This window comes from Melitaea cinxia, chromosome 3 (genome assembly GCF_905220565.1).
Source record: "Melitaea cinxia chromosome 3, ilMelCinx1.1, whole genome shotgun sequence".
In the NCBI taxonomy this organism is placed as follows: domain Eukaryota; kingdom Metazoa; phylum Arthropoda; class Insecta; order Lepidoptera; family Nymphalidae; genus Melitaea; species Melitaea cinxia.
In genome coordinates, this window is record NC_059396.1 from 5598328 (window position 1) to 5624466 (window position 26139).

At 35.7% G+C, this 26139-nt stretch overlaps 1 protein-coding gene and 1 pseudogene across 1 annotated transcript; both read left to right on the forward strand.

The window, feature by feature from the left end:
- Positions 1 to 12622: 12622 nt before the first annotated feature.
- Positions 12623 to 12741, forward strand: LOC123669797 (annotated as a pseudogene).
- A 4024-nt stretch (positions 12742 to 16765) lies between these two features.
- On the forward strand, positions 16766 to 18916 carry LOC123669724. Its single transcript, XM_045603315.1, has 2 exons — positions 16766 to 17416; positions 18794 to 18916. Exons 1-2 carry the CDS (start codon positions 16766 to 16768, stop codon positions 18914 to 18916), a joined length of 774 nt encoding a protein of 257 aa, XP_045459271.1.
- The last annotated feature ends 7223 nt before the right edge of the window (positions 18917 to 26139 follow it).

Consider the following 26139-nt stretch of genomic DNA (forward strand, 5'->3'; position numbering starts at 1 on the left):
GCACGGGATTTTTATGAATGGCGCGATTATTATTCGCATTTTAAACTCGAATGCGGTGCTATTTTCCCCGAGACGTATATAGCAATATTCGTAACGAGTTTTCTCAGCGCTGCTACCTAATTTCAGATCGAGGGCGGTACGTGGAGGTGTGGGGCGCTATGCGGTACTGTATCGTCGGAGTCCACTCTGCCGAAAGCCGAGTATCACCGCCGCGACTGCGAATCGAACCCGATTGCAAATTTATTAGCGGACAGTCGCCGCCGGTCCGCGGGTGCACGTACGCGCAGTTGTTTTTACTCTTCGTATATTTTTTTCTCGACGAGACTCGGCTCTCCCCTTTTGTTCTCAAGTGGACCAGCTGTCATTATACGCCATGTTACTGTTATTTTTTTTGACGTTTTTATAGAGTTTTACGTCGAGAGGGCGTTCCGTTTGGAAAAATGTTCGTTTTGCGTGCGTCCTGGAGAGTTTGCGTGGCAACGACATCGACGACGCCGATACAAAATGCGTTATGGGATTTCATTTTATTTCAAAGTTTAGTTTTATTGTACGATTGCTGAAGTAGGCACGGAATGAGGCATGTTGCAAGTATAATAAACGTGAGCAAATATGCATGAACGAGTAACTAAGTTCCACAATGTTATTATGTCTTGCTGTGCAGTGGTCGGACGACTAGTTATCGAGCCCCGCAATAACCCGACCGAAATGTAACATGTGTCATTGCAGTTTTCAAGTGGCTTCTGTTTGATAATTTAAGCGAACCCTTCCAACTGCGGGCCCTCGAGAGTGTAATCAATGAAAGATATAGTTTGCCTTGATTTGTATTCGAAGTACTTCAAATTGTTCAGGACTAAATAGTCCACAGTAAACATTGACGATACAATGTGTACCTTATTATATCGAATTATTACATCGTTTTGTTTGCATTAAATTATAGTTCATCGTCTGTTTATTAATTTTATTTATAATATAAAATAGGTACAAGATAGTAATAGAACCAGTAAATAATAAAATTTAAATATGTACCGTTTATACCGAACAATCGTCTCAAGTTGGCTTTTATTAGAAATATGTTCCTGCTATTATTGGCAGATAAGTCTCTTCGAGAGGTCTTATAGGATATTTCAGAATTCAAACTTGCAATATTGCTTCGGTACTAGACAGGTTATTAGAGTGCTTCGTAGGCATTCCGTTACATTACGATTATTGTAGTTAATAATAAATGTTACAACTGATAAGAATTTATTCTCGTAGCTCATACAAAAGCTTACTTTTTTTCTGTAATAACACAGACTGATAAGCCTTAAAGTACACATACTATAGTCAACAACGTCAATGCAATTGCAGGATGTCTATTAGGTATGTTTCGATGTTATACATTTGAAGCTTTGTTTGTTAAAACGTTTTTAAACATAACAAGGTTGATTAAAAAAATTAAGCCTAAAATTTTTCTTTGGTATATATATTACCAGCCATTGCCCCAAAATAGAATATACACATACAGCTCGTACTACTTTCATCATCATTACAGTCTATACATTCCACTGCTGGACATAGGCCTCCACAAGTTTACGCCAAAAATAACGTGAACTCATGTGTTTTGCCCATAGTCACCACGCTGGGCAGGCGGGTTGGTGACCGCAGTACTGGCTTTGTCGCACCGAAGACGCTACTGCCCGTCTTCGGCCTGTGTATTTCAAAGCCAGCAGTTTGATGGTTATCCCGCCATAGGTCGGCTTCTTAAGTTCCGAGGTGGTTGTGGAACCTTGTTATCCCTTAGTCGCCTCTTACGACAACCACGGGAAGAGAGGGGGTGGCTAAATTCTTTAGTGCCGTAGCCACACAGCACTACTTTATCATTAGTTAATAAGTTATATTAAATAATAATAACGAATATAAATATTTGTATAAGTTTATAGAATTCAGAGTATAAACTAAGAAAAGTGCGTAGTAGTTTGTAAAAAGAATCTAATTTTAAAACCTTAACACCAAAACTATAATGTTAACAATAGTGTTTTGCGTTTAATACGCTCTACCGCAAGGAATGGCTGATACACCGAAAACGAACAACGGTAACAACTGTTATAGATATAAATAATTGCCACATGAATAACAAGGCCTTATTAAATAATATTAGCGCCTTTGTCCAGTCCGTTGCGAGTTAGCAGTGTCATCGTTTATAAGTGGAATATTATTCGACAAGATGCTGAGTCGTGTAGCTCGTCGCTCGTCGAACATTCCCTCGCATACAGATGACACGTGACTCACGTTTTTCACGCGCGACTGACAACTAATTTATGTTAATAACACATCACTAACTAATAAATATGTACGGCACGTACATACTTAAGTTTGCTCTCGACGTGGCCAGATCGAGGTGGACAATGCGTGAAAAATATTAAGTATCTCAGACTTCCTTATATGTTTCAACGTGTCACGCCCTCGAGACTTATCCCGATACCGAGAAACTTCGATAGTGGCAAGGAGCAACTAAAGTTTTCATCTCGCTCTTCTCGGTACCGATATCAGTCTGAAATTTATAACTTTTATCACCGGAATGTTTAACTAAAAAAACTTATCAGTAACGTTCGTTGTTGTCTATAGCCACACGTTTGATACCTTGGAAATACTTATACGACACTATTAGGAAAATTGGCGTAATTACAAATTTAATCAAATATTAACATCAAAAGTCAATTCAATAATAATACGCGCCGAATACAGAAATAATGAATTAATGAAAACAATAAGTCACAGGTTGTCACGCCACGTCAATGGAGCGGCGAAGCTTCTCACGCGACGGACGTGACGCAATACGCTATCACGTGCCGGTTCGTTTTAGGGCTACGATTTTCCACATCTCAGACAGTGTAGTGTCAGTAATACAATAGACCATTCCCGTCGAGTGGGAGTCTCTTATCGATCTACTGGGACGTCATCGGGCGATAGCAGCCGCGGCGACGCAAAAAGCGTGTCAGTGTGCCGGTTACAAAGCCTTTGTGGCGAGACCGGACACCGCTCGCCGCCGCCGCCAGCTTTGTTTGCTGTTTAGTGTTCGTGCGCCTCTAAAAGTGGTGATTTTAGTGTCCGTAAAGTTTGTTAGCGCAGACTCCGCTTAGGTGCCCTCATAGCTGCAACGGTACCACAGTCTCCGCAAAAGTGTTACGGATATTGTACGCTGTAGTTAATGCTTCCACGAAAAATGTTTGAAAACAAAAATTGATCATACAATTGTATATTTATAAATTAAATTTACTTCTCTACATACACATATACTTACCATTCAAAATTTCTTTTTTATTTCAGTATGATATGATAATAATGTACACAAAATTACACGAATCGGTTAAATAGAATTGTAATGTCAGTTGTTTAAGACTGAATAAACTATCTACTGAAATTATTTCAGCATATAAGATTATGTTTAGTTCTCGATGTTATAATCTTGTTTATATGAGGGAATATATTTATTTGTTAAAGTGATTTTAGATGATGTGCGGTCGAAGTATCGGGAAAGGAGGGCGATGTCGGCGTCGAGGGCGAACTTACTCGAGGCGACAAAACTCCGAGATGTTTTCACTCAAAATAATAAGTTCCAAGTCAATTTTTTCCAAAACTCTGCGTAATGGATTGTTGGAAACTTCGATAACTTTCGGAAGTTGCTCTTCGATTTTATTTTGTTGAGGAATTTTTTAGCCAATTTCCCTCGAATCGTAGTCGAAGTTAGAAATCATCCAGTCACCCTTCACTGGTTTGTATCACGGGATTTTATTCGTATTTAATTTACCTAGAAGCTATTAGATGAAATTATATTTTATTTATTGTTATCTGATATGTCTTTTATGGTTATTTATGTAATCACATTTTTCATATGGTTTAATTTCTGCATCAAATAATCCGTTTTCTCGCTGTAGCTAAAATAGATCTTATAATCATAAAAACGAAAATATTTTTATAAATGTTATTGTACGTATTTGACATTAAGTTTTATGTAATAGGCACTAATTAACAATTTATCGTAACAATGTAATACAACATACCTAGTCATTACATGTATTTTAATGACGATTAAACAGTATTTACCTCTACATTTACAGTTGGTAGCTTGTCAAGCCTGTGGGCTACATAATCGAATTATGCCAAAATCAGTTTATTACAGAGTCCGTAACCCCAACAATTTCTGTTGGTGGCACGTTGATGACGCGTAAAACAAATACTCAACACTCTATCCGTCAGGCGGCGCAGGGGTGCGAAAGTTAATAAAATTCATGTATCGGAAACTTATAGCCGTGAAATATTGTTTGCGCGAGGGTACAACCCTAGCTTCCTTATAAGAATAAAATTACTCAAAGATTCCTCGGCGCTATAAAATTGGCGCTGAGCAAACACTTCAGTCTCGTCTTAGCGCTCAAAGTAGGTATTAATACTAATTTGCTTTCTCTCATTATCGTACTATAGAACTGCCTTACACTTGGTACCTACGATCCTTTATACTCAAGTACGAAACATTTGTTTATTTTCATCTTTATAATATTGTTGTATTAAATGTAAATTACTTTCAAAAAATTCCTTTAATTTGTTAACTGAAATATTTTGAATTAATAGAGAGTTCTTCTCAGTATTTAAACATTATTAAACACATTACTAATGTTATTAAACATAACCCTTCACCGACTAAAAATTCTAATAATAGTACTAAGTCTAATAGCTTTTATATCGCTTTAGCCTATAATATCCCACTACTGGGCATAGGCTTCTTTCCCCATGTAGGAAAAGTATCAGAGCTTAATCCACCACGTTGCTCTAATGCGGGCTGGTGGATATATTGCCTACTATGAGTAACGATCGCTATAAGGTGTACATGATAACAACCGGGACCGACGGCTTAACGTGCTCTCCGAGGCACGGTGGGGAGACCCACAAGGACTGCACAAACACCCAGACCACGGCAAACACCTGTATGGCCAATACAAATATTTGTCATGTGCGGAGATCGAACCCACAACCGCCAGCGCAACAGGTACAATCCATGGCTGTAACCGTTGCGCCAACGCGGCGTCAATCTAATGTAATGTAATATGGTGTAATAGCTTTTATATACCTTTATAATTTTACACGTCTATATCAAAATAGTGTAATGCAACGTAAATACATTATATTTTATTAGAATATCGCCATGTCTGTATACATTACATACTCATAACAGCTCATTTTAAATTTATGCTTCAGCCTGTAATATCCCACTGCTATGCATAGACCTCTTTCTCCCTGTAAGAGAAGGATCAGAGCTTAATCCACCACAAAATAAATATTTATAGTTAAATTATAATTAGTTAAACTTATAATTAAACTAATATTAATTTTAATTCATAACAGATACTGTGTTTTTTTTTAAAGTTAGATACTGAGGGGTGTACAAAGATTAACCGTGCGTCAGACTGGGTGGCACCGGTCGCATCAGCATTAAAATAAAAATAGGATCGCCATAAATAGCCGCGTACAAAGACAAGATATACGGTTATAGCGGACTGGACCATTCGTGCAGGACGCCCGCTACGCCCGTAGACATATTAAAAACAATTACTTTCTTACATAGCATTAATTTTCCATTGCTGTTACATTAAATTTAAATCAAACTATATATAGCTATATTATTAAAATTAAATGTATCAACATCTACATTACATTTTTTAACCGACTTCATAAAACGAGGAGGTTACTCAATTCTCTTTTATTTTATGTATGTTCGGGGATAGCTTCGTCTTTTGGTAACCGATTTTGATAACTTATTTTTTTGTTCATCATTTCAGCCTAACACAGTCCACTTGCTGGACACAGGCTTCCACAAGTTCATGTAAAAAATAGCGCGAACTCATGTGCTTTGCCCATAGTCACCACGCTGGGCAGGCGGGTTGGTGACCGCAGGGCTGGCTTTGTCGCACCGAAGACGCTGCTGCCCGTCTTCGGCCTGTGTATTTCAAAACCAGCAGTTGGATGGTTATCCCGCCATTGGTCGGCTTTACAAGTTCCAAGGTGGTAATGGAACTGTGTTATCCCTTAGTCGCCTCTTACGACACCCACGGGAAGAGAAGGGGTGGCTATATTCTTTAATACCGTAGCTACACAGGATTTTTTTTGTTGGAAAAGAGATTTCCCAAGCGTGGTACCATGATAAGGTAACCAGGATCTAATGATGGAATCCCAGAGAAATCGAGGAAAACCCTCGAAAATCGTAGTGATGACTAGTGCGTTTGTTAATTTTTTTTTTTCGTCTACTTACGTTGTGTTACTTGTCGATGTAATTGAAGTCGGATTTTTTCGTTTGTGAGCAAATACATATAGTATATATCCTCATAATGTTTTAGCAGCTTAGTGCCGTTATTTGTAAGAAAAATTACAGAGAAAATGGTAAAAAATTTGAAATAGAGTTCGAAAATCGAACCTTTTGAGTCCTATAACGTTAACGGAGCACTCTCACAAAAATAACCGACGTGTCACCGCGAAAAGCCAAGTCGACGGTCCTACCCTATCGGTCATCGTACGGTACTCCCCTATAAAGAAAGGTCGTCCGTATTTCTGGCACCAAGAGGGCTCTGAAATAAATAAGAAAAGCTTCAATCGCCGTCAACCCCGCTCTACCCTTTTATAAGCAGGTAACAGATGAATGTTCTACATAATGCTGTCACGAAAATTTTACAATATTGAACAAAATACACACAATTTCGCAATTTTAACGTATGTTACATAGTAACACACAATTCAATAAGCTTAATTTTTAATATTTATAAATTAATTTTTACCTGTTATTTTAATGTTATTTGTCATTATAGAAAAAAATTAATATAAATATAATGGAAGAAATAAAAAAAAAAAAACCATTTTAAAACGCTTTGTTGTATACGCTCGAGTACATTTTAACCCTTCAGCGGCAGCGGGATAAATGGGCAAGTCGTGTCGCCAAAGAACAAGCTTCCGGGCCACTATGTGAGGGTTAGTGATGTGGTTTGAAAAAAAAATTACAACTATTTACTGCTATCATGTTTATACTTATATATGAAACTGTACTATAAATAATAGTAATTTACTTATTGTAAGCGACTAATGTTGTTCGTTTCTTTCTTGTAACACTGTAAGTGTGTCTAATAGATGTTTACTAACAAAAGCTATTCTTTGATCGACCTATTCATTAAATTTCGTCTTCGAGGTTCACAATCTAGTTCGTAGTTACAACTGTAATTTTATCCCAAGAAAGTCAAGTTAAAGTCACTTTTAATTTGTACATTTCAATAGAAATAGCCAGTCAACGAATAATTACTTCATTTCAGAAATAACTACCTGTATATCAGTATAAATAATTGTAGATTCAAAACTGTACTTTAAGAATTGATGAAAAGTAAAAGGATAGGAACTGAACTCTCAAAAATTATCTTAAAATATTACTTTCTAAATGGAGACAGGTATGTATTGTATTATGTGCTGTGTCCTGCGGTCACCAACCCGCCTGCCCAGCGTGGTGACTATGGGCAAAACATGAGTTCACGCCATTTTTGGATCGAACTTGTGGAGGCCTATGTCCAGTAGTGGACTACAATAGGCTAATGTGATGATGTGTTGTGAGATTTACGTTTTAACGTTTGAAGTAAGTTAGGTGTTGGTATTACGCAATCCTATTGTTCTCTCATCATTATACAGGATCTCTAGTGATTTTTATAAGTTTTTTAAAATTTTCATATGTAGATAGTAGAAAACAAGCAAAAGAGGAATAATACTGATTTTATTTTACTACCTTTTTATTCTTCTTTCTTAAGCAAACGTTAAAGTTACGAAGTGTAACTTTATTTTAAATGTTAGTAATAAAACAACATGCAACAATGCCTAGCTAATGAATTGATCGCGTGCGAGCCGTGGGTGCATTCGGATGCATTAGTATCGTTTCCGGGGTCGCCCTTGCGGTACTTCCACCTTTTTAGGGTTCTCACAAAAAGCTTAGAATTATATCGACGTAACTTCTATTTAAGATCGACATTTACCATATATCTCTAATTTATTGTATTTTTGAATAAGCAATAGTAGCTTGTTCTATTTTAAAAATAAACTTGCATTAACAAGTTCCACTGAGATTGATTCCTGTAATGTTATAAAAATTGGACTAATTAGTTAATTATTGAAGCAGACGACCCGACCTAGCTTACATAATTTTAATCACAACGAGTTCGTACATAACGTAACTAAACTTTGCGTTACAATTTGTCATTAAGGCCAAAAATACTTATAAAATTCCCGAGACGCACGGGTAGACCTTGCGATAGAAGGGTAGTATTTCCTGTTCCCGCAGGAAGGGAGGGGGGTCGGTCCTCTTTGTGCTGCGATAACCGGAAGCGGAGGGCTCTGAGGACGGAGGGTAATGTCAACTGTAAGGTATTTTTAAGTTTCTTCTTGCTGCTGATTATTTTTTTAATGTTTTTAGGGATCAGATTTTAATGATCGTGAAACATTTTGGTAAATATTCATTATGACAACGTTTTAACACTTAAATTTTCAGGTATTTTTATGTCACGTCATTTTCTTTTATTACTCTTCATTAGCTGGTATTTATGTTTGTTTGCAAGCAAATATTTCATTTTGTAGTTTTATATTTATATGGAATAATATAAAATTATGAAGGTACCTATGAAATACATAGTGAACATAGTAACATTTTATGCTTAGTACTAACGGAGGTCGTGGCTAGCAATCATGGCTAAACGGCCTACTTTTATCCTGAACAATAATAAATTTTAGTTGCACCAAGTGCCGATAATGGCAACAATTTCCGACGATTAGCCGATAGCCGAACATTTTACGGACACTTGGAAAAACGATTGTAATAATGCCTTCGAGTGCACTACTGTAAGTCTAAGTTCCGGCTATTTACTCGTCTGACCGATTTTCTAAAAATACTTTTGATATATACTCGTATGCTATTGAGTTTATAGTGTAATGGCGTAGTAGATACTATAGCATTAAACAAAAGACAAAAGTAACGTAATGGTCCTACCAACAAATAGAAATGATTAAAAACACGACAAAATAATAATGAGTATTCTCTTTGCTTGCTGTCTATTGAAGCTCTTTCTCCAAATTTTTGTGAATGTTCAAATTCATTCATTTTCCGACGTTTACGTAAAACTGTGAAGGTAGTAAACGGAGGAGAATGTACTAAGGTACACAACGACTCCGTCCTAAATCGTAAAATGCATCGTGTAAAATCAACACCATATATTTGTCGTATAGCTGTACTGAGCTCGCAATTGTTTTTCCACTTCAAAGTAAGTTTTTTATTACCACTGTAAAGTGTTCTTTCAAATGTTGTAAGTTGCTGTCATTTTGATTACCATGTATTGTGATCGACTTCATTCATACACATACCGGAACAAAAGATCGGCAAAATTTCTAACTCTAAAATCTAAACCCTATATTCTTAATAGCGAATAAGTCATTGGTTAACCTCTATAAGAATAAATAAAAATACAAAGTACACATGTCAGAAGTGAAACTTCTTTGCCAAACTATTTTTTAAGTCTCGTTTATATTTATACAAATCTAAACGTAAAAATTTTACCCTCATGCGCCCTAAAGAAGTTTCATTTCAAAAAATAAATAAATTATCTTCGTCCACAACAAATGTCAATTGTAAAAGCAAAGTGCTGTATCCAAAGTTAATAAAACAAGCCCATTGCGCCTAACCTCTAGTAATCTCGCACTCTTAAAACAAAATGTCCGGCGGCATACAACCTCGTCCTTAGTGATGCGACATTATTTTGTTACATTGCATTTGTCGACATTTCAGTAGCATCATAGTTCCTTTCTACAACAAACCGATATTTATGTTATAGGTACATTGTATTTGTATTTGTGTTGGGCTCGATTTTCCGCATTTAGACGCAAAGGCGGTCCATTATGCGTGAAAAGTGGGCTGACTAGTTCAGCCAGCCCAGCTCCTTCCAGAAGCTCAGAAGCCTCCTGGGGCGTTCACAGGCTTCTCGGAGCGTCCTTATATCCTTAAGGATAGTAGCCCGGTGTGCGGCCACTCCCTCGCATTCCAGGATTACGTGGGCGGCTGTTTCTTCAGCAGCCAGACAGCCCCTGCAAAGAGGGCTGTCTGTTGCATTCATGATGAATAGTTGGTGGTTGAGTGCCATGTGGCCGGTAATCGTGCCAACAACTATTCTGATGTCCAGGCGGTTGAGACTGAGCAGTCGGCACGCTAGGTGCGGTGATACTTCCGTGAGTATCAATTTGGACTGTCTACAGCCGGTTTGGTTTGCCCAAAGGGCATTGTGATTTGCACGTGTACGTTGCCTTACCCACGAGCGCAGTTGTCCAAAAGGTAGCGGCAATAGGATGGTTGGGCCGGCTACCTTTGTACTGGACCCCTGTCTTGCAAGCTCGTCGGCAGCATCGTTTCCGTGCGATCCACTATGTCCTATAGGTACATTACAAAAGTGTTGTAATAAATTTAATTTCACATTATTTTAAATATTTTAGTCAAGTTTTAAACGTTAAATATAAAAGAATTATATATACAAAGAAATGTCGACGACGCATTAAAAATAATAGTCCTAATATTAAACCTAAAATTGGTGTTTGACGTAAAAATAATGTGTTTAAAAGTAGGTATATCGCAAAAGTCACATCCCTCGGCCCGTATCCGAAGCGGCATGCATTTGATAAATATTTGCGATTTATTTCATTCCTGGAGCTATTTTTTGAGAACGCCCGTAAAGACGAAATGGCGGCATGTTCAACGGAGCGGCACTGAAGTTTTGGCGGGAAAATAAAAACGCGTTTAACTTTGTGTTAATATTATATTGTGCCATTATTGCGCCATTTATTATAATCCCGGAAGGGAAGGGGTTGAATTCGCGTTTAATGGACGTTTTGTTAGAAAAAAACAATTTTTAACGATATTCGGGCGAACCTTCGGTAAATAGCAATTTATCAAATGGATATTTCATACATTGGTCCTGATGAGTTTTTATTTTGTTGGAATGATGTTTGTTTTTTTTGTATTCAATTTAATATATATTGCCCGTTCTATCAATGGTCGTTTCAATTACTTATACCTCTGCTATTTAGTATTTAATTGAAAAAAAAAATATCACTTTTTACTAACATAGTACCTATATAGATATATACTTAGGAATGATTCGATAAGTTCAAATTATAGCCGGTACCTATTTATATTTGAAAAATATAAATTATTTTATCTATGTTTTCCATCACTGAGTTGGCCGTATTCTTTATTCTCTACCTTTCTTGTTAAAAACCATCGATTTTTCAATGTTAAAACCTTGTCGTGTATGTCCCAGTTCACGGTGCGGCGCGCACTTTGTACAAAGATCATTAATTACCAACGCAATCTAACCCCGGCCCGCGCCCTTAGGATATTCGTTACTACGTGAAATGCGGTTAACTCAAAATTGCTATGGAATAATGCTATTTTGACGATTGGTTTTTATGCGAGAAATGAATTCTTGATATTTTATTTTATTTAAAATTCATAGACCTTCGGACGCGGATGGCGGAATTTGTATTGAGAAGAAATTCAATCTCAAAAGTGTTACGTCTTATTAGCAAAATGTGTAGGTATTTATAGATAAGCAGGTATTGAACAATAAGTATAATTAGCAAACCGCGAATGATCAATTATATAATCTAATACGACTTTGTGGGCAATCGATTGCAAGATGATAGCACGTTAATCGGGGACCACTTAAGTTTAGCTAATTAACTGTCCATTTTCATGTTGCTATATATAACCTAAGCTGTAATTTAATCATGATTATGTACATCAGTAACTTCTCATTTGTGCATTTCAATCACGAATGGTGATTTAGCATTGCATACCGATATATTTAGATAGATACCTACATATATCTATATGCGTGTATGCTTTTATTGTACCATCTAGAGTGAACCTATTACAGATTTATTACCTATTTTGATTGTTGTAAATTAATGACTATTTTCTATTTGTTGTTTCCATTTTATTTGTATTTTAAAAATTCATCGATAATTAAAAGATTTCAATCAATGTTGAGTAATTTGTTTGTTTGTTTTTACATGTGAATACAATACAACTTTTTATCACCAGTAGAATACGCTATGCTAGTCGACTGCTAATAACAAATACTTACTAAGTTTGTTTACCTGGTTCCGGTTGTACAATATTTACCGGAGTACGGGTGTCCGTACCCTTAGTACATTGAGTCCCTAACGACTATTCTGTGTCCCTAATAACTCCTACCGTTTTTGCGTAGTTCAGTGTATACGACGAATAAGCATCTTGCCATCGTTAAACCATCTTGAGCTTATTAATTAAAAAAATAAAAAAAATATTTTTTTATTTTTATTTATTTATTAGGACTCGCTGAAAGCACGAATTCTGAAAAGCTTTAGTATCTAGAAAGAAATAAATTATTATTAAAGCCCTTTTTGATTTTTTGAGATTTGTCTTTTTCATTTTGTTTTTTTGAAGTGAAACTTCGTTAGGCGCCTCATGCGCCCAAATATGGGGTAAAATTTTTACGGATCAAACGCGTCACACATCACGAATTTTCAAATGTCCATACAGTGTATAAACCTGGTCCATACCACGTTGAATACACCACTTGTCATCTGATCATCGAAGTTAAGCAACGTCGGGCGCGGTCAGTACTTGGATGGGTGACCGCCTGGGAACACCGTGTGACGTTGGTTTTTGTTTTTTTTAATTCGTTTTTTTTTGAGTCAGTTTGCCAAAGAGATTTCACTTCTGTCGTGTGTACTTTGTACGCACGCAATTTTTTTGAAGTGAAACTTCTTTAGGCGCTTCTTCTTTAGGTTTTTAAACGGTTTTATTTAGCTCACCCCGTTTGTTTTATTTTTTATTTATTATTTATTCTTGGGTCAAATTTAGTAATTCAAATTTCACCCTCTTCCTGTCAACCGATTAATCTGAAATTTTGTATACACTTTGGATTTTGGTGACAATACAATTATGTTTATTCATTATCATTATAAATTCAAGATGGCCGCCGCTACAAAATGGCGGATAATTTATGTTTTATTAATCCCATCAATATGGGTATCAAATGAAAGGGCTCAACAAGCAGAATACAATATACTATAAAAAATTGAAATCCAAGATGGCGGCCGCTACAAAATGGCGGATAACGTAGGTTTTATCAATCCCATCAATATGGGTATCAAATGAAAGGGCTCAACAAGCAGAATACAATATACTATAAAAAATTGAAATACAAGATGGCGGCCGCTACAAAATGGCGGATAACGTAGGTTTTATCGATCCCATCAATATGGGTATCAAATGAAAGTGCTCAACCAGTATAATCAATGTACTTTATAAAATTAAAATCCAAGATGGCGGCCTCTACAAAATGGCGGATAACTTAGGTTTTATCAATCCCATCAACATGGGTATCAAATGAAAGGTCTCAACAAGTAGAATACAATTTACTATGCAAAATTGAAATCTAAGCTGGCCGCCGCTACCAAATGTCTGATAACAATTTTTTATCAATCCCACCAATATGGGTATCAAATAAAAGGGCTTGACAAGAAGAATACAGTGCACTATACAACCTCAATATTTAAGATGGGCCTTGCAATAATGAAGCACTAAATGAATTAAACAGAATGCGAAATAAAAACTAAAAACTAGAAAATAAAAATAGGTAAAAAAACTTTTTAAGTTAAACGGTTTTATGTTAAACATACATTGCAATGTTTAAGATAAATGTACTAAAAACCAAAAAATAATAAAATAGATACAGTCGTGGGAATTATAAACATATGCATAGACTAGACTAAAATAAAACCGTGGGGCACGTCAATTGTCTACAAATTATCGACTTAATGTGCGATAGAAGAATCGTTTAATTCGTCGTTAAAATAGGCAGTTAGCCCGCAGACGGTGAGGAAATTACTTACTATTTTCTTGCTCATGGAAATTCCAATAGTTATACACTCCATGTAAATAAAAGAGATGTTTCAACTAGTTTATCGTTGGACATTCACACTGCTGGCTGGCGAGGAATCGTTTCACTGCTCGTAGTTTGTCTTTAATCGACAAAACATATGATAAAAGTACTACTCGCTCACCACTATGAAACCCTAAAACTCGCTTATAATCGAGCTTGCTAGCTTGTTTCCACATTCTAGCCCTACTTATCACACGTCCATCTTTGTCGGTTGAACAACTGCCTAATTATAGTGTAACTTTACAAAACAAACATTTTAATCAACGATTGTAGACAATTGACGTGCCCCACGGTTTTATTTTAGTCTAGTCTATGCATATGTTTATAATTCCCACGACTGTATCTATTTTATTATTTTTTGGTTTTTAGTACATTTATCTTAAACATTGCAATGTATGTTTAACATAAAACCGTTTAACTTAAAAAGTTTTTTTACCTATTTTTTCTAATGCCTTAAATTGCACATTTGGTAAATTTAAAAATAAATAGGAAGCTCTAATTTGAACTGTTTCTCGAGTAGAAATTTTTTCGTCTTCCTTAGAAGGACAGGACCAGGCATGCCTGATCAGGACTAGATAAGGCATGTAACGCAGATGATTGGTCTGGAGATCTCCTGATCGGATGTTATTAATTAATTATTATTATAAATTAAATTTTATTTATTAACTTCTAATAAATAATAACTAATTATTTCTTATTACTTACGACTGCTCCACTGTGTAGAAATGGACTCTCTGCTAGAATGTCCTGATAACTGTATATATACTAAGTGCGCTTAAAAATATTGATAGCGCGATTCAGGCTCAGTTCGCGTAATTTCTTTCAGGCTATCCTGATCTGGACCGGACTGGGTCCTGATCCAGTATGCCTTACCATACTTGATTATATTTTACATCAGGCTATCCTGATCTGGACCGGACCGGGTCCTGATCCAGTATGCCTTACCATACTTGATTATATTTTACATCAGGCTATCCTGATCTGGACCGGACCGGGTCCTGGTCCAGTATGCCTTACCATACTTGATTATATTTTACATCAGGCTATCCTTGTCTGGACCAGACCTGGTCCTGATAGAGCTTGCTGGATCTGGCAAGCCTCATTCTATCCTGATCCGGTCCAGATACATGATCTGGTTGAGCATGACCTTTTTTCTAGTCTGGTTTACGGAAACTAATATTTTGAATTTCTTTTAATTAAAATAAGTCTATGTTGTAGAGCCACCTAGTGTGTACTATAAAAACTACGAAGGTAGTTAGTTACATTATATCGATAGTATTACATTTCAATCTAAATAGATGACGCTAAAATTAAATATTTAAAAAAAGTCGTTAAAAGAATTTTAACAATATAATTTATTCTCATTGCAAGTTTTTCAACAGAAAAATTTATCGATTAGCAGTAAATAGTTCGTGCATTTTTTTTCAATTATTCAATTCATTATTTTAATTATTTTTTTTAAATTAGTTTGCCAAAGAATTTTCACTTCTGACATGTGTACTTTGTACGCTCGCAATTTTTATTTTATTTTATATTATTAGGTTCGCTAGCCAATTTCCAAAGAGAATGTACATAATTCATTAAGTATATAAGAAAAAAAGGGTCTTTTAGATAATCGTCAATAACTTCAAAAGTACCAAACCTTGCTTTATGAAATAATGACTAAATTATACAATATTTAATGCCACATAAATTAATAGATATACATATAAAGAATTTTTATTATAATGAAATAACTTTTTCGGATTTTATAGCGGTTTATCAGGTTTTTTTTACATTCCCGACACTTCGGATACTTGGATACTTTACAGCAAACATGGTCACGGGAGGACTTGGCCTTTTTTGATAATTGTATAAAAAACATAAAATGTAAAATAATGAAATTGTTTCAAGTTTGTTTTTGTTTTTGCAATAAATAACTTTTAAATATGGTGTATATGCCTTTTAATTTTTTTTTTATCATAGAGTATACATTTTGTTAATCCCTGAAGAATGTACCAGGATCCTGACAATGCTTGAAGATGGACACAGTCAGCGAAATACAGCAAGAACTGTTGGTGTGACTCTTTCTACAGTTCAGCCAGTACTCCAGCGTGTCTATGAAACTTGATCCAATATTCGAAGATAAGAAACAGGCCGAACAATGTGCAAAACGGCACGGGAGGATCGCTATATAGTGTCAACAATTTTGACAAATCGCTTTCTTACTGCTGTTAATCTAAAGAAGCATTATTTACGAGTAGGAGGATAAATCTAAGTACGGATACAGTCAGGCGGCGTCTGGCTGAAGCTAATTTAAACCATTATTAAAATCACGTTAAGACCCGTAAACGGCCCAAAATCAGGAAGACACCCCAGAAACTCAAGGTTTAGTGATGATAGAGAACACGAGAGTAGAATTCTGAATGACTCGTCAAGAGTTATGTTTTCAAACGAGTCTAGAGTCTGTTTATACAAGCACGACGGGAGGAAAAGAGTGTATTGAAGACCTGACCTGTATAGAAAAGTACCATACGGTGGAGGCTCTGTTCACGTGTGGGCTAGGATTTCTTTCGAAAGCCGCACTGAGCTAGTGTAAAATGCAACTTTAACCTTTTCTTTGCAGTCCAGTTTTTTTTACCAATTAAAATAAAAAGAATTAATGATTTTTTTATAATTAACATCACTTGTTTTTGAATTAACTTCACAGATCTCAAGGCTCAGTGCTCTCACCCACGCTGTTTATTCTGCATATTAACGATATGTTGCAAACCAGCAATACTCGTTGCTATGCAGATGACAGTACGTGTGATACTTTCTACACTGGCCAAGCTAATATCCCCCGGGCGGAAGTGGAAGAGAGGAGATTACAACTTGTGTCTGAAATCGAGACTTCCTTGGAGCAAGTCTCCGAATGGGGTAGACGCAACCTCGTCCAATTTAACCCCTCGAAGACACAAGTTTGCGCGTTCACCGCTAAGAAGACCCCCTTTTCTGTAGCACCTTGTTTTCAGAAGACATCCCTAAATATCACTAAAAGTATTGGGATCCTTGGGGTTGACATTACGAACGAGGTCCAATTCCGGGGTCATTTGGAGAGCAAAGCTAAATTGGCTGCAAAAAAGCTCGGGGTTCTGAACAAGGCGGGCCGGTACTTCACATCGGGACATCGATTACTGCTCTATAAAGCTCAGGTCCGTCCCCATGTGGAGTATTGCTCGCACCTTTGGGCAGGTGCCCCTCAATACCAACTCCATCCATTTGACTCCATCCAACGCCGGGCAATTCGCATTGTCGACGATCCCAAACTCACGGACGATTTAGAACCTCTAAGCATAAGGAGAGACGTTGGCTCTCTGTGTGTTTTTTATCGTCTATACAACGGCGAGTGTTCTGAAGAACTATTTGATATGGTACCGCCGTCACGATTTTACCATCGTACCCTTCGCCGAAGGACTAAGTTCCATCCACACCATTTGGATGCATGGTTTGCGACCAATGTGCGAGCTTCACGCGCATTCTTTCCGCGTACCTGCAAACTGTGGAATGACCTTCCTCCTAAGGTTTTCCCTGAGCGCTATAATTTGGGGGTTTTCAAGCGTCGAGTGTATAGGCATCTTTTTCCTAAAGGCCGGCAACGCACCTGCAACTCTTATGTTGCAGATGTCCATGGGCGACGGTAGCCGTTTAACATCAGATGGCTTCGTCTGCTCGTTTGCCCCCATTCTCACTATAATAAAAAAAAAAAAAGATTTTATTTCGGTTACAAATAAATCTTTCAATAACGATAATACAAATATATTAAATATACCTACATAATAACACATAAAACAATAATTTCCAATATAAAAATAAAAAAATTAGATAAAATGGCATTTATATTTTCAATTCTATTTTAAAATGACGAAGCCGTCCAAAAATGGTCAGAGCTAGCTCGACTAGATGTGCCAGATAATCTATAGTATCGAGTCCAGTGGCGACATTGACGTCTCTCGTGCTCAGCTGGATGGTGCTCAGCATCCTCTTGAACCTCTCGAGGGCCATCTTACATTCACTGCATCACATCTAGCCGTATATCTGGGTTGATGGCGGACGTGTTATTAAACGAACACATGCATGCAACACTAGACTGACTCGCTTTGACAGGGTTTTAATGTAATACAACGTTCGCTCGCCTAATATTTTACAAGGAATAATTAAGTTATATAAATATTACGTAAGTTAATAGTACATAGTTTAAGTATTACTTGGCGATTTATCGATAGAAATCTTTTTTGTGTTTGAAGAAATCTAATATACTTAAACAAATTAAATACATTGAAAATGTATATTAGTTGCCAGTACAAGTGCCTATAACTAATTAATCATGCTTTCTCTGTTTATTTTAACATGCCTAATATATAACTAAACTTTTAAATCATTTTACATACCTATAAAAATATTTTTATTTATTAAAGTAAGGCTATGTAAGGTTAATTTGAAAATAAAAAAAGACATCAAAAGCAAAATTATTGAAAAATTTCGGTGATAAACAAAAAAATCTAATTAGCGGGCAAAGACGTAATTTCTAATTAACTTTTATAACTAATTAGAAATCATCTTAGTTTCTAATTTGATATTTTACTTTATAATTAATACATAAAATTTCTAAGTAAATATATAAAATACCAAACAAGTACAATAATTCACTAGATTATAAAATTAATAAAATTATCGGTAAGGAATGGTGTATGATGAAATCATATCATATTATATAGTTACATAGCTACAAACAAATAACCAATTCATAGACCAACGTGAGCCATGTGAAGGCTAACCCCTATCTAGGCCAGCGACCTGAAGTAGCCAAGGGAAGAATAACCTTCCTCCCACCACGCCCCCGTCTTCCCCTAAGCGACCTGCCGAGTCTTTAATTGAATAATCCCATTCATTAATCATAAAACCCGTCTGGAGGTGAGTTTAAATTATTTTCAGTCACAGTGACTTAATTCCACGCTTGATAGAATTTTAGTCATCGATTAATATTTTCATTTTTCGTTAAAGATACTTAAGGTATACTTTTGTTATTTTTAATTTTAGTCTTCGGAACATTAGATTTGCTAATAACATATATCTTTTAAATAATGATGTTGTAGTGAAAATGTTATGATTTATTGAGGTTATGTTTTGGTTTACAGAAATCCTTAAAATTTCTACAATTTTTTAAATTTAATTTAAAAGTAAAATTTAAATCGTAGTGAATAAATGTAAAATTTATTTGTTGACATGTATCAAAAATTCCTTTTATAAAAATATATAAGAAAATGAGATTTGATATAAACACAATTTGAAAAGTCTACCTATAGGTAATATATTTTATAGTTAATCGGCTATGTCGTATTTAAGTTTTTTTAGCAGTAACATTTGATAAAAACGATGTAAGTTTGGCATAAATATTCAATATTTTTACAAAATGTTTAAACTCTATTAAATAATTGTTAATATTTGCCTTAATTTATTGATTTGCATTAAGTTAATAAAAAAGCGAAATTCTATATATTCATTTTCTAATAGGATATTAAATGTCAAGAATTCGAATGTAACTTATGCATAATAACTTATTATGAAAACGTTACGAAATATTCATACACCTTATTCATTCGTATAAAATTCCCGACTAGAAAAAAGGTCAAGCTCAACCAGATACTGTATCTGGACCGGATCAGGATATATTGAGGCATGCCAGATCCGGCAAGCTTTATCAGGACCAGGTCTGGTCCAGACAAGGACAGCCTGATGTAAAATATAATCAAGTATGGTAAGGCATAGGTACTTGATCAGGACCCGGTCCGGTCCAGATCAGGATAGCCTGATGTAAAATATAATCAAGTATGGTAAGGCATACTGGATCAGGACCCGTTCCGGTCCAGATCAGAATAGCCGGACAGTCTAGCAGGGAGTCCATTTCTACACAGTGGAGCAGTCGTAAGTAAAAGGAAATAGTTAATTATTAGTTAATTATGAGAAGTTAATAAATAAAATTTAATTAATAATAATAATTAATTAATAACATAAAAATAAATAAAAATAATTAATACTTAAAGTAAAAACATTAATAAATAATACATTGGAAAAAATAAACAGAAATAAATAACGCTTTTTCTTTTAAACAATTTTTTCAAGAATATACGAGTACATCCGTGTTTTTAAAAGGACCGGACCGAACCGGCTGATCAGGATGAGATGAGATTTCCTGATCTGGACCCGATCAGGAAATGTCATCTCATCCTGATCAGGTCCAGACAAATCATCTGCGTTACATGCCTTATCTAGTCCTGATCAGGCATTCCTGGTCCGGTCCTTCTAAGGAAGACGAAAAAATTTCTACTCGGGTTATACAAGGTAACTATTTTCCATCGAATATGTACCTACTTATCTATTCGAAAATAGGACTTATATTTACTAAAAAGAAAATTTGCTTATAAACTGTTCGATAATGTATATTTAGCTATATTTTATATCAGCTTTTAAATATTTGTAGTTGTATAAGTAGGTGTTATGTAATATATATATATGCGTCCCGGTATTTTGTACCTAGGTACTACACTACACTACATTTCAGCCTATTTCTTTTGGAAGGAGAGGGGGTGGCTGTATTCTTTACTTCCGTGGCCTCACATAGCCTAGGTACTAAAGATTATATTTTAAAATAATGTTCTTGTTTGTTTAAGTATGGTTATTTCTAGACCAATAGGTTAGTAAATTATATAGGTAAAGGCTAGTATGTCAGCCGGCTAGGTTAATACAATATATGTTTAAAAAAATCAATTTATATTTAAAAAGATGTTTCTCGAAGAAAGCAATAAATTCGCTTCTATATGGGTTTACAAGCGGACGAACGAACGCCGGTATAAAAGACCACGTTGGTACACGTGGAAGAAACCGAACCGTATGGGTTATATTATATATTTAGTATAAAACAATGGACATTTCATTGTTTCAAAATTATAAGCAGTATTTATGCGCCAATCCAATCTTCGTAGAATCTTTTGGGTCATAAATATTATATGGCAAAAATTGATATATCTATACCCATTTTTACGAAATTGTACTTAAACAATGTTGGATATATTTTCAAAATTGCGTTACGACATAGCTTTTCGATAGAGTAAATAACCTATTCAATACCCTCTCGCTTTCTCAATAAAAATAAACAGTCCACTATATCTTACATAGGCAGGACCCAAGGGCCGTACCTATATCAAAATTAGGACCCCAGGCACGTACTCGCTACCCACATCCAACGCCATACCTACGTTACGTTATACACAGCCAGGAAGCGTATTCCTTAACCCACACAAACAAACATGCTTCGCTAAATACACTCACACACTGCATCGCCCCTTTGTCTTAGCTAAGTGTCAACCAATAAAAACAAAGGATTCGAAAATGGAACAAAAAGAGCTGGCCAATCGCGCAGCGTGTCACGCATGTTGATGCGCGGCTATTGGCTTGAAAAAAATCCGTTTAGTTCCGATGACTTTGACTAGACGTTAAGATTGATCGGAGGAATTTATATTAGTTCCCTTAACATTACCCACACGTTAATCAGCATTTTTTATTCCAATTTTGAATTATTTATCAAAATAGTTTTTATAAAGAAGTCCATGAGTGTATGTAGGTACCAACTAACATACTTGACTGTTATGAAAATTGACACATAAAAAATATGTGAGTAAGTGTAAATGCTTTATATTACAATATTTAAAAATAATCCTATAATGATATCAATATTTGTCACAAGTTCTTTCATCATTGAAACGGTTATCACATCTCGACATTCACGGAGTTAGCAGACACCGAGAATAAGAAGAATATCTCACGGCGTGTGTTCACGTGTGAACGGGGGAGCGAGCCGGGCGGGGGAGGGGCGTTCGGAGGGTCATTTATCATTCATATCATCTTCGCTCCACTTCGCTCGCCGCACCGCCGTAAATAAATAAGAACAGACTCATCTTTTACAGCCGCTTCCGTAACTTAAATTGAAAATTGAATTTTAAATCTCTTTACACAAAGACTTTTATCCCTTGAAAACAAATACGCAACATACGTCTCTTTTAAGTTGAACACTCTGTTAGTGAACTTATGTAGGCAACTATGCATGTTTGAGATATATATGTATATAATAGACACTGAGTGATATAAATGTCTGTTTCATATGATATTCCTTAGTTTCAAAGTCAGGACACGTGTTAAGTGAAAGTTATTTGACCTAGATTGTGACGATACGCAACTAAGTCAAAGTTCTGTTTCACAAATCTACGGTTGTAAATATCGACTAGAATATGTGTAGTAGGTAACTATTTTCGTAGGGATTTTTTTTTTGACGCGAAACGTTATCTATTACACCTACATAACTCCTCGTTAGTAGGAACGTAGTTAGGAGTCGAACAGCCTGTATAGAGCAAGAACGAGAGAGAGCTTCTTGCAAGTAGGTATCTCATTCTATTACCTTAAGAACAAAAATCAATTATTAATTATATATTAAAGCTTATATATGCAATAATACAATTGAATTGTCTGGTGATATGTGCAGGTGTACATAGGTCGAGACAAGATGTCCGAACAATTGCGAAACCTTTTATTATCTAAGCATATTAGGTGCTTAGATTCCAAATAATTCCGTTCGCTCGGCTCTAAGAAGATTAAGAACGATTGGACGTCCCAGGGAGTTACGGGACGATTTCCAACATAATGGCAAGGTAGACAGATTAGAGGACGGCCCATCCATCTAAGTAGACTATCGATCGGTGACCGCTACAGCTTAGACGTATCCGCAAGATTTGGACAGAGAAATACAATTACCACGTAACACAACTGATAAAAGCAGTTTGCGACTTAGCAAATTGAAAGAATGCATAACATCTACGGCTCAGAGTAACGTTTGTTTGGTCCGCAATAATTGCTCGGCTGCATCTCTGAGCTGACGAGTCGCCGGCACAAAAACTCCTAAATCCAGTTCATTAGGGCTCTATTCACGGCCCACCCCTGGATGGAGATACGCGGTGATTACTGCAACCGCTCCCGACGGCTCACGAATAAAGACTGCATCATAATTTCACCAGATACACCCTCGCAACGCATTAAAAGAAATAACGACCTTAATCCGGGGATTTAGAGTTGCAATTTGGAATGCTTTCTATCGTGTCACTTGCACAATGACATGTAAAAATAATGAACAAACTTACACTTTTGGCGAAGTAAGTTGAATTTTAACTCTAGGGTTGGAAGGGCTATATTCGTTTGTGTTTCACTTGCGGAGATGTTTTGTAAATTAATAGGAGGAAAAGTTTCGCGGGACGTCGTACCGGCAAGGTTGTCGCAGTTGTGATTCAATTTGGACGCTAATTTAATGACGTTGTCGCAGAGAAAACAAATTGATATTCATATGGGACCACCGGCAGTTTATCTTATTTATATACTTTTACATCTGACGTCGATTTCGTAGCCTCATTAGCTGAAAACTCTAAATATTTTTTTTCTGTTCGAATGACTTAAAATTTTAACGTTCCAGTTTACATTCATTAACATGGAGTACCTATTATTATATACTTTATAGCACTAAAAAATAATGTACAGAAAATTACACATAAAGTTGATGGCAAAGGCGGACTTATTTCTAGAAGAGATCTCTTCCAGTCAACCAATGGTTATGAGAGAGAGTGTCATATAGCGGGGATACCCAGTGCATGAAATAACAACGTAAAGAAAATAGCTAAATAACTGTAATATATTACATACCTACAAGTATAAATACATACATTTACATAGACTCACATACATATACATATATATACACATACACTACATACATACATATATACAGACACACATAAATATAAATACATGATATAATATTATAGGTAATTATATACTTACATATTCACTAAGTAGATGAGTGCTCCTTTAATTTACGTTTGAAGGAAACAAGGAAAGGACTTTTTTAACGCTTTCTAGGAGGTTGTTCCACAGTAAAGAGGCGCGTACCGCAAATGAATTCAGTTTCAATTTGATATTGCACTTTGGTACATCCACCTTTGCTGTTATGCCACCTGGAACGATTAAGAGAAAGTAGGAAGTGAAGACTGGATCGAAGATAAGAAGGAGAGTTTGGGTCAAGTATGATGTTAAAGCGTGTAGATAGGATATGCATATCACGGCGAAAGCGAATAGGGAGCCATTTGATCTGAGCACGGAAGTGAGAGGGAGATACGATCAAACTTTCGTAGGTTAAAAATGAAACGTACTGCCAGATTCTGAAATCGCTCCAATTTTCTAAGCAGCTCCTCTGTCACATCCAGGTAGCATACATTGGCATAGTCAAGGATAGGTAGTAGAAGGGATTGCGTGAGCATAGATTTGGTTTTGAAAGGAAGAAAATACTGGAGACGCTTGAGAGAGTGGATCGAGTAATGTATTCTTTTGCTGATTTCATTAACATAAGCTTTCCAAGAAATGTTGCAGTCCATAATAAGGCCCAAATTTCTAACTTTATCAGACCTTTATGTTTTAACCACTGGTTCATTATGACTATGCTATTTCCCACAGTTTAATTTAACAAATAACAGTAATTCATATTTTATCTAATAGGTTCTTTTAGGCCTAGTTTACATTAAAACATATTTTAGATTATTCGGGGCAACAAGCAAAAGAAAAAACCTCGCACTTGACAGTTTTTTGTTCTAAAAAACTCATAAAAAATTGTCGAACACAACAATTTAAAGGTAAAAACTATAAGTTGTTTTTTTACGCGTATCGTTAGACTATGTAAAAAAAAAACGATAAAATGCATTGTCCTTTAATTTTTATTTTTCTTTTTTGTTGCCGCTTTATTTGGTAAATACAATTACGTACATATTTTATTTTACCTGTAAGGACGACCGAGACCTGTGATGTGACCGACGAGCACAATGACGCAATAATGGACGGCGACGTTTCTTATTGAGTTTTGCGACCAACGAAAGCCCAACGGAGCACATTAACACGCTATACATCCCATTAACATTTTATTTGATACTAGCTGTGCCCTGCTGTTTCGCACGCGTTCATTTGAGGAAAAAACGCACTAATTAAGAAATCATAAAGCCTATAAGCCTTTTTTGTTGTTGGACAGTCTAACACAAAAAGAATTTTTCAACTCGAAACAATAGTTCCTGAGAATAACGCGTTAAAACGAAGAAACAAACAAACTTTTCAACTATAATGTTATATAAAAAATTCTCGTGTCACCATGTTAGTTAAAATACTCCTCCGAAACGGCTGGACCGATTTTTATAAAATTTTTTGAACATAATTATCGGGTTGGTCGGGTCGGTCGGTAGGAGAATCGGCAAACATCTATTTTTCATACCCCATAGTTATAGGGGGGGGGGAGTTAAGGAGGTTAATAACATATGGTAAAATAACGTTTGCGAGGTCAGCTAGTAGGTATTAGTATAGATTAGTAGTGCCCGCGATGTCGCTCACACATACAAGTCTTACTCGTATGTTATAATTTATGTAAGAGTAAGTGGTTACTCTTCTCTCGTCGTTATCTCACGTTTATTATTGGTTTCAGTACAATGAACCAATTTTATATTTATAGATCTAGATAAGAATCGATAATAGTTTAAAAATAATACTAAAATAGTTTCAACAGGTTACTCCCATCCCTAGGTATAGGCATACTATACGTAAAAATTGCGTTTTATAAACATTCAGTTCAATTAATATTTAACTTGGGAATATTATTAATTTAATTTTTCGTTTCCACCACTCATACATAGTGCCTGCTACAGAAATTACATGTCTCCTACCTATCATAATCATTGTTGAACATTAATTAACAACACGTACAAAATAATCTTACATATAATAAGCATCTTTCAGTAATTACAATAGTAAATTTTTACAGAACATCAAGTCTGGTTTTGATGAAATACTTATTAGTAAAGTATACTTATAAGTATACTTTACTAATAAGTTTTTATTACTGTTACTTATTTGATTATATATGATGTTTCACTTTAGCCGATCGCATTCCACTGCTGGACATATGCCTCCCCAAGTTTACACCAGACAATACAAGGACAAATATGATTTTTGTGTTTATCAAATA